General features: G+C 33.5%; 1 protein-coding gene across 1 annotated transcript; it reads right to left on the bottom strand.

The window, feature by feature from the left end:
• Positions 1-2,421: 2,421 nt before the first annotated feature.
• Positions 2,422-3,015, bottom strand: LOC108450912 (uncharacterized). The gene has a single exon (XM_017748675.1). The coding sequence runs from the start codon at positions 3,013-3,015 to the stop codon at positions 2,422-2,424; it is 594 nt and encodes a 197-aa protein (XP_017604164.1).
• Positions 3,016-11,134: the final 8,119 nt, after the last annotated feature.

Raw genomic sequence — 11,134 nt, 5'->3', positions numbered from 1 at the left:
ACCCGAAGCTCGATACCAATTTGTGAAAAATAAAATAGAATAAAATAAATAAAAATAAAGAACACATAAATTTTACGTGGAAACCCTTTCGGAAAAAAACCACAGGCGGAGGAGAAGAAAATTCACTATGTCGAAAAATTTTTACTCAAATACAAGAGGAATAGACTATGTCTATTTATAGGCTTGCAAAGCCATATTCTAGTAGGATTGAAACACCTTATCCTAATCAATATAAAATAGATGGAGTTTAATAAGGTTTAAAACCTTATTCTAAAATAAAATAAAAGAAGTCTAGTTCTATATGGATTTTACTTTTATTTTATTTTCCATCGTATTTTATTTAAATAAGAATTTGGGTCACTTAATTCTAACAATTACGATAACATACATTAGTATCAATTTTAGTAATAAAGTTATTTTACAATTTTGTTAACGAAACTAATTTAGTAATTTATTTTCTAATATAAATGTTTGACTGTACAATTATATCGATTTCTCTTTTTATTGAAAATTTTGGTTGCAATAAACTTTTCTTTTGGTGTGTAAGTAAAACTAACCAACTCCACTAAATAATTACAAAGGGAAACTCAACTACTTTATCAAACCCAAATTCATCTAACATCTCTCCTCAGGGAAAATAACAAACACCCGGACCTCTGTATTCCTATTTAAAGGCACCTTATTAAGCTAGTCAGCAGCTTTTTTCCTCTCTCTCGAAATACACTTGGTTTCCAATTGGACTATTGTTTCTAAAAACAAATGAATCCTTTTTATCAAGTCTGAGGATGAGCTGGCCAAGTAGTAACCTGCAAAGGTCTAACGAATTCTAAGATTGATTTGAGAAGGTACATGAGTGGATGATTACCAATGGTAGACAGAATTCTTAATCCAAACAGACCAATATAAATTCTCTCTCAATACGGGCCGTACCTTACCAAGTCCTCTCCATACTGCTGAACACTTTCCTCGTACAACACTTTCGGGGGCCCTCACTTTCATTCCTTATTTCGATCGAAGAACTCGATCCCAAAAGACAGTATGCTTAGAGACTATTAAACCCCAATTTTAGCAAAAAAAAAAAAAGAAAGAAGCATTCAGATCCTCTAAATGCCTTAGACCTCATCATCCACAAGCACGAGGTTGACATTTAGTGTCTCAACCAACTAGAGACACTCTCTTTCCGCCATTAGCCGACACCTATATGGATTGTCTTACCGATCGTTCAATCTGCACGCAAACACATTTTGAAATTCACATTGGTTGCATGCAATAATTTGGTAAAGAAATAAGAACAGACAAAACTAGAGTAACACTACCTGCCATAGAGAGCAGCTTAGCGTCCCAATTACTCAATTCTCTAGGCACCTATTCTACCACAAACCGCAATGTAGAGTTAGAAACTCTGTTATGGAATAACGACACACCCAAATACATTTCAATATCTTGGGCCCTTTTTAAGCAAAGTAAACTACTTAGCATGTTACTAAGATCATCACCCACTCCTTCAGAAAACACAATGCTGGTTCTCTAGGCATTGGCTCGATGGCTTGAGAAGCTAAAGAAAGTGGTGAAGAATTTCTATAAGGATTCGGACATTGTTTGAGATCAATTTCAAATAGATTACAAAATCATATGGAAAGAAAAAATGAGAAAGAATTGACCCCATCGAGATAGTTTGATTCAATTTGTTAAAAAGAATTAAAGAACAAAATGGATCAGGTGGCGTGGTTTGATTTCAATTTACTAAGAACAACAAAATGCTGCAAAGTAGCATCATTTTTTTCGACGGATAGAGTAAAATATCTTAGTAATATAAATTTAAATGATCTTTGTGTATCCATATTTTCTTTGGAAATGACTCATTATTCTTTCTTGAAGTTGAAGAAAGTAATTTTCAGAGGATAATACTTTGTCAATTAAGAGGTAATGATTCCATGATTTGGTCTTTTGATAATACGGGAAAGTTCACTATTACTTCTGGATGCAAGGAATTAAAAGAAAGCATTAAGGAGAAGGTAATAAAGGTAAGAAATAAACTGAAATGCTGTACAGCACAAGTAGGGTGGGAGACGGCAAATACTTCTAGCTCTTTCTTAAAAAAATCTCATCTTGGAATAATAGGTGTAATTACTACATATTTTTGCAAAAGTGTCATAAATGGAAGAGGTAAGAAGGTTGATATTATTTCGGTTTTGTTAGATTCTGAGTCCACTTTGAATAGCTAATAATTGGAATATTAAGGATTAATTAACTTAATGGAATATGAAAAAAATATATAATTTTACAGTGATTATTTAAATTAATTCACAGTTTCAACAACAGCAACAATGGCAACACGCCTATGCCATCAATATTATATTGTATCAATCAAGATAACAAATTCACATATTATTATCTATACATATTCCCTTAATTTTTTTCCTAATACTCATTTGGATTTTCAAGCTCCAGAGTTGATGTTATCTCATATCCCATTGAGACATAATATTTCATAAATCGATTCCCAGCAAGGAGTCGAGGTGCTTGAACCTTTGCGTTAATCAGTTCCTTTTCACAATTAGCAATTTCGGGACCTATAACAGCTACATCATAGTTTGCGGTTCGGGGATCTTCAACCAATTTTGAAGATACCATTTCAAATGATAAGATTGCATATTTGTATGCCTCAACGCAACAATTAAGGGCTTTCAAAGCCTGGGGAGAACCTAGTTTCTTAATTATTCCATTATATACATTCAACGTCGCTTTGGCATCTGCTGCTCCTAATTTCATAATGAAGGTTCCTAATTCAGTTGTATCTATTGCCGCAATAACTTCGGGAGTGGAAAGTGCTTTCAGGAAAAACCTGCAATTTTGAATTGCCTTGCAATTGCATAAATTTTCTACTAGTTGCGATGAAGGTATCGAAAGGGAAACATTAGCCTTTGGAATAATTGCACTTGTTGACAAGGAAGAAAGCGAAAAGACTGATAAGAAAATAACTAAAACTAAGCATAATTGATTTGGAGGAGCCATTGCCTCGTTGACTACTATACGAAGATATTTTTTATTACAAATTTTGATTTTGTGATTTTTTAATTTCTTTTACTACGTTTTATCAAGGTAAAACAAATCTATTTTTGGATAAGTCTTAGTTACGATAATATATATTAGTATCAATTATAACAATAAAGTTATTTTACAATTTTGTTAACGAAACTAATTTAGTAATTTATTTTCTAATATAAATTTTTGACTGTACAATTATATTGATTTCTCTTTTTATTGAAAATTTTGGTTGCAATAAACTTTTCTTTTGGTGTGTAAATAAAACTAACCAACTCTACTAAATAATTACAAATGGAAAATCAACTACTTTATCAAACCCAAATTCATCTAACATCTCTCCTCAGGGAAAATAACAAACACCTGAAACTCTGTATTCCTAATGAAAGGCACCTTATTAAGCTAGTCAGCAGCTTTTTTCCTCTCTCTCGAAATACAGTTGGTTTGCAATTGGACTATAGTTTCTAAAAACAAATGAATCCTTCTTATCAAGCCTAAGGACGAGCTGGCCAAGTAGCAACTTGCAAATGTTTAACAAATTCCAAGATTGATTTGAGAAGGTACATGAGTGGATGATCACCAACGGTAGACAGAATTCTCGGTCCAAACAGACCAATATAAATTCTCTCCCAATACGGGTCGTACCTTAGCAAGTCCTCTCCATACTGCTGGACACCTTCCTCGTGCAACAGTTTAGGGCACCCTCACTTTCATTCCTTACTTCGATCGAAGAACTCGATCTCAAAAGACAGTATGCTTAGAGACTTGATTAAACCCTAATATTAGCAAAAAAAAAAAAGAAGAAGCATTCAGATCCTCTAAATTCTTTAGACCTCATCATCCACAAGCACGAAGTTGACAATTAGCGGCTCAACCAATTAGAGACACTCTCTCTTTCCACCATTAGCCGACACCTATATAGATTGTCTTACCGATCATTCAATCTACATGCAAACACATTTCGAAATTCACATTGGTTGCATGCAATAATTTGGTAAATAAATAAGAACAGACAAAGCTAGAGTAACACTACCTGCCACAGAGAGCTGCTTAGGGTCCCAATTACTCAATTCTCTAGGCACCTATTCTACCACAAACCACAATGTAGAGTTAGAAAGTCTGTTATGGATTAACAACACACCCAAATACATTTCAATATCTTAGGCCCTTTTTAAGCCAAGTAAACTACTTAGCATGTTACTCAGATCATCACCCACTCATTCAGAAAAGAAAATGCTGGTTATCTAGCATTGGCTCGATGGCTTGAGAAACTAAAGAAAGCGGTGAAGAATTCCTTTAACGTTCTGAACATTCTTTAAGTTCAATTTCGAATAGATTACAAAATCATATGTAAAGAAAAAATGAGAAAGAACTGGCCCCATCTAGATAGCTTGATTACAATTTCCTAAAAAGAACTAAAGAACAAAATGGATCCGGTGGCGTGGTTTGATTTCAATTTACTAAGAACAACAAAATGCTGCAAAGTAGCATCATTTTTTTCGACAGATAGAGTAAAATATCTTAGTAATATTAATTTAAATGATCTTTTTGTACCCATATTTTCTTTACAAATGACTCATTATTCTTTCTTGAAGTTGAAGAAAGTAATTTTCAAAGGATAATGTTTTGTCAATTAAGAGGTAATGATTCCATGATTTGGTCTTTTGATAATAAGGGAAAGTTCACTAGTACTTCTGGATGCAAGGATTAAAAGAAAGCATTAAGGAGAAGGACATTCAGGAAAGAAATAAACTGAAATGTAGTACAGCACAAATAGGGTGGGAGACGGTAAATACTACCAGCTCTTTTTTACAAAAATCTCATATTGGAACAATAGGTGTAATTACAACATATTTTTGCAAAAGTGTCATAAATGGAAGAGGTAAGAAGGTTGATATTATTTCGGTTTGGTTAGATTCTGAGTCCACTTTGAATAGCTAATAATTGGAATATTAAGGATTAATTAACTTAATGGAATATGAAAAATATATATAATTTTACAGTGATTATTTAAATTAATTCACAGTTTCAACTGCAGCAACAATTGCAACACGCCTATGCCATCAATATTATATTGTATCAATCAAGATAATAAATTCAAACATTATTATCTATACATATTCCCTTAATTTCTTACCTAATACTCATTTGGATTTTCAAGCTCCAATGTTGATGTTATCTCATATCCCATTGAGACATAATATTTCATAAATTGATTCCCAGCAAGGAGTGGAGGTGCTTGAACCTTTGCGTTAATCAGTTCCTTTTCACAATTAGCAATTTCGGGACCTACAACAGCTACATCATAGTTTGCGGTTTGGGGATCTTCAACCAATTCTGAAGATACCATTTCAAATGATAAGATACCATCGAATTGCCTTGCCGTTGCATAAACTTTCTACTAGTTGCGATAAAGGTATCGAAAGGGAAACATTAGCCTTTGGAATAATTGCACTTGTTGACAAGGCAGAAAGCGAAAAGACTGATAAGAAAATAACTAAAACTAAGCATAATTGATTTGGAGGAACCATTGCCTTGTTGACTACTATACGAAGATATTTTTTGTTACAATTTTGATCTTGTGAGTTTTTAATTTCTTTAACTACGTTTTATAAAGGTAAAACAAATCTATTTTTAGATAAGTATTAGTTACGATAACATACATTAGTATCAATTTTAGCAATAAAGTTATCTTACAATTTTGTTAACGAAACTAATTTAATAATTTATGTTCTAATATAAATGTTTGACTGTACAATTATATCGATTTCTCTTTTTACTGAAAATTTTGGTTGCAATAAACTTTTCTTTTGGTGTGTAAATAAAACTAACCAACTCCACTAAATAATTACAAAGGGAAACTCAAGTACTTTATCAAACCCAAATTCATCTAACATCTCTCCTCAGGGAAAATAACAAACACCTGGACCTCTGTTTTCCTATTTAGAGGCACCTTATTAAGCTAGTCAGCAGCTTTTTTCCTCTCTCTCGAAATACACTTGGTTTGCAATTGGACTATTGTTTCTAAAAACAAATGAATCCTTCTTCTCAGGGCTAAGGACGAGCTGGCCAAGTAGCAACCTGCAAAGGTTTAACGAATTCCAAGATTGATTTGAGAAGGTACATGAGTGGATGATCACCAACAGTAGACAGAATTTTCCGTCCAAACAGACCAATATAAATTCTCTCTCAATACGGGTCATACCTTAGCAAGTCCTCTCCATAATGCTGAACACCTTCCTCGTGCAACACTTTTAGGTGCCTTCACTTTCATTCCTTACTTTGATCGAAGAACTCAATTTCAAAAGACAGTATGCTTAGAGACTTGATTAAACCCCAATTTTAGCAAAAAAAAAAAGCAAAGAAGAAGAAGTATTCAGATCCTCTAAATGCCTTAGACCTCATCATCCACAAGCACGAGGTTGACAATTAGCGTCTCAACCAACTAGAGACACTCTCTTTCCACCATTAGCCGACACCTATATGGATTGTCTTACCGATCGTTCAATCTACACGCAAACACATTTCGAAATTCACATTGGTTGCATGCAATAATTTGGTAAAGAAATAAGAACACACAAAACTAGAGTAGCACTACCTGCCATAGAAAGCTGCTTAGGGTCCCAATTACTCAATTCTCTAGGCACCTATTCTACCACAAACCGCAATGTAGAGTTAGAAACTCTGTTATGGAATAACGACACACCCAAATACATTTCAATATCTTAGGCCCTTTTTAAGCCAACTAAACTACTTAGCATGTTACTAAGATCATCACCCACTCATTAAGAAAAGAAAATGCTGGTTTTCTGGGCATTGGCTCGATGGCTTGAGAAGCTAAAGAAAGGGGTGAAGAATTTCTTTAAGGATCCGAACATTCTTTAAGTTCAATTTCGAATAGATTACAAAATCATATGCAAAGAACAAATGAGAAAGAATTGGCCCCATCTAGATAGTTTGATTACAATTTGTTAAAAAGAACTAAAGAACAAAATGGATCCGGTGGCGTGGTTTGATTTCAATTTACTAAGAACAACAAAATGCTGCAAAGTAGCATCATTTTTTTTTCGACGAATAGAGTAAAATATATTAGTAATATCAATTTAAATGATCTTTGTGTACCCATATTTTCTTTACAAATGACTCATTATTCTTTCTTGAAGTTGAAGAAAGTAATTTTCAAAGGATAATGCTTTGTCAATTAAGAGGTAATGATTCCATGATTTAGTCTTTTGATAATATGGGAAAGTTCACTAGTACTTTTGGATGCAAGGAATTAAAAGAAAGCATTAAGGAGAAGGGAATTAAGGAAAGAAATAAAATGAAATGGAGTACAGCACAAGTAGGGTGGGAGACGGTAAATACTACCAGTCTTTCAAACAAAAATCTCATCTTGGAACAATAGGTGTAATTACTACATATTTTTCCAAAAGGGTCATAAATGGAAGAGGTAAGAAGGTTGATATTATTTCGGTTGTGTTAGATTCTGAGTCCACTTTGAATAGCTAAAATTTGGAATATTAATGATTAATTAACTTAATGCAATATGAAAAAAAATATAATTTTACCGTGATTATTTAAATTAATTCACAGTTTCAACAGCAGCAACAATGGCAACACGCCTATGCCATCAATATTATATTGTATCAATCAAGATAACAAATTCACACATTATTATCTATACATATTCCCTTAATTTTGTACCTCATACTCATTTGGATTTCCAAGCTCCAGAGATGATGTTATCTCATATCCTATTGAGACATAATATTTCATAAATCGATTCCCAGCAAGGAGTCGAGGTGCTTGAACCTTTGCGTTAATCAGTTCCTTTTCACAATTAGCAATTTCGGGACCTATAACAGCAACATCATAGTTTGCAGTTTGGAGATCTTCAACCAATTTTGAAGATACCATTTCAAATGATAAGATTGCGTATTTCTATGCCTCAACGCAACAATTAAGGGCTTCCAATGCCTGGGGAGAACCTGGTTTCTTAATTATTTCATTATATACATTCAACGTTGCTTTGGCATTTGCTGCTCCTAATTTCATAATGAGGGTTCCTAATTGGGTTGTATCCATTGCCGCAATAACTTTGGGGGTGGGAAATGCTTTCAAGCAAAACCTGCGATCTTGAATTGCCTTGCCATTGCATAAATTTTCTACTAGTTGTGATGAAGGTATCAAAAGGGAAACATTAGCCTTTGGAAAAATTGTACTTGTTGACAAGGAATAAAGCGAAAAGACTGATAAAAAAATAACTAAAACTAAGCATAATTGATTTGTAGAAGCCATTGCATTGTTGACTACTATACGAAGGTAATTTTTTATTACAAATTTTGATCTTGTGATTTTTTAATTTCTTTTACTATGTTTTATAAAGGTAAAAGATATCTATTTTTGGATAAGCCTTAGTTACGATAACATACATTAGTATCAATTATAACAATAAAGTTATCTTACAATTTTGTTAACGAAGCTAATTTAGTAATTTATTTTCTAATATAAATGTTTGACTGTATAATTATATTGATTTCTCTTTTATTGAAAATTTTGGTTGCAATAAACTTTTCTTTTGGTGTGTAAATAAAACTAACCAACTCCACTAAAAAATTACAAACGGAAAATCAACTACTTTATCAAACCCAAATTCATCTAACATCTCTCATCAGGGAAAATAACAAACACCTGGACCTCTGTATTCCTATTTAAAGGCACCTTTTTAAGCTAGTCAACAGCTTTTTTCCTCTCTCTCGAAATACACTTGGTTTGCAATTGGACTATTGTTTCTAAAAACAAATGAATCCTTTTTATCAAGTCTGAGGATGAGCTGGCCAAGTAGTAACCTGGAAAGGTTTAACGAATTCCAAGATTGATTTGAGAAGGTACATGAGTGGATGATTACCAACGGTAGACAGAATTCTCGGCCCAAACAGACCAATATGAATTATCTCTCAATACAGGCCGTACCTTACCAGGTCCTCTCCATACTGCTGAACACCTTCCTTGTGCAACACTTTCAGGCGCCCTCACTTTCATTCCTTACTTTGATCGAAGAACTCAATCTTAAAAGACAGTATGCTTAGAGACTTGATTAAACCCCAATTTTAGCAAAAAACAGAAGAAGCATTCAGATCCTCTAAATGCCTTAAACCTCATCATCCACAAGCACGAGGTTGACAATTAGTGTCTCAACCAACTAGAGACACTCTCTTTCCACCATTAGCCAACACCTATATGGATTGTCTTACCGATCGTTCAATCTACACGCAAACACATTTCGAAATTCACATTGGTTGCATGCAATAATTTGGTAAAGAAATAAGAACAGACAAAACTAGAGTAACACTACCTGCCATAGAGAGTTGCTTAGCGTCCCAATTACTCAATTTTCTAGGCACCTATTCTACCACAAACCGCAATGTAGAGTTAGAAACTCTGTTATGGAATAACGACACACCTAAATACATTTCAATATCTTAGGCCCTTTTTAAGCCAAGTAAACTACTTAGCATGTTATTAAGATCATCACCCACTCCTTCAGAAAAGAAAATGCTGGTTTTCTGGGAATTGGCTCGATGGCTTGAGAAGCTAAAGAAAGCGGTGAAGAATTCCTTTAAGGTTCCGAACATTCTTTAAGTTCAATTTCGAATAGATTACAAAATCATATGCAAAGAACAAATGAGAAAGAACTGGCCCCATCTAGATAGCTTGATTACAATTTGTTAAAAAGAACTAAAGAACAAAATGTATCCGGTGGCGTGGTTTGATTTCAATTTACTAAGAACAACAAAATGCTACAAAGTGGCATCATTTTTTTCGACAGATAGAGTAAAATATCTTAGTAATATCTATTTAAATGATCTTTTTGTTCTCATATTTTCTTTACAAATGACTCATTATTCTTTCTTGAAGTTGAAGAAAGTAGTTTTCAAAGGATAATGCTTTGTCAATTAAGAGGTAATGATTCCATGATTTGGTCTTTTAATAATAAGGGAAAGTTCACTAGTACTTCTGGATGCAAGGAATTAAAAGAAAGCATTAAGGAGAAGGCAATTAAGGAAAGAAAGAAACTGAAATGCAGTACAGCACAAGTAGGGTGGGTGACGGTAAATACTACCAGCCCTTTCTTACAAAAATCTCATCTTGTAACAATAGGTGTAATTAATACATATTTTTGCACAAGTGTCATACATAGAAGAGGTAAGAAGCTTGATATTATTTCGGTTTGGTTAGATTCTGAGTCCACTTTGAATAGCTAATAATTAGAATATTAAGGATTAACTAACTTAATGGAATATGAAAAAAATATATAATTTTACAGTGATTATTTAAATTAATTCACAGTTCCAACAGCAGCAACAATGGCAACACGCCTATGCCATCAATACTATATTGTATCAATCAAGATAACAAATTCACACATTATTATCTATACATATTCCCTTAATTTTGTACCTAATACTCATTTGGATTTCCAAGCTCCAGAGATAATGTTATCTCATATCCTATTGAGACATAATATTTCATAAATCGATTCCCAGCAAGGAGTCGAGGTGCTTGAACCTTTGCGTTAATCAGTTCCTTTTCACAATTAGCAATTTCGGGACCTATAACAGCTACATCGTAGTTTGCGGTTTGGAGATCTTCAACCAATTTTGAAGATACCATTTCAAATTGTAAGATTGCGTATTTCTATGCCTCAACGCAACAATTAAGGGCTTCCAATGCCTTGGGAGAACCTGGTTTCTTAATTATTTCATTATATACATTCAACGTTGCTTTGGCATTTGCTGCTCCTAATTTCATAATGAGGGTTCCTAATTGGGTTGTATCCATTGCCGCAATAACTTTGAGGGTGGAAAGTGCTTTCAAGCAAAACCTGCGATCTTGAATTGCCTTGCCATTGCATAATTTTTCTACTAGTTGTGATGAAGGTATCGAAAGGGAAACATTAGCCTTTGGAATAATTGCACTTGTTGACAAGGAAGAAAGCGAAAAGACTGATAAGAAAATAACTAAAACTAAGCATAATTGATTTGTAGAAGCCATTGCATGTTGACTACTATACGAAGATAATTTTTTA

This window comes from Gossypium arboreum, unplaced genomic scaffold, assembly GCF_025698485.1.
Source record: "Gossypium arboreum isolate Shixiya-1 unplaced genomic scaffold, ASM2569848v2 Contig00209, whole genome shotgun sequence".
NCBI classification, from domain to species: domain Eukaryota; kingdom Viridiplantae; phylum Streptophyta; class Magnoliopsida; order Malvales; family Malvaceae; genus Gossypium; species Gossypium arboreum.
The sequence above is the reverse complement of the archived record's forward strand: the minus strand, read 5'-3'. Positions and strand labels throughout refer to the sequence as shown.

What these genes read in the sequence shown, in the direction of transcription:
- LOC108450912 (XM_017748675.1), bottom strand. Translation starts at nt 3,015, where the DNA reads ATGGCTCCTCCAAATCAATTATGCTTAGTTTTAGTTATTTTCTTATCA.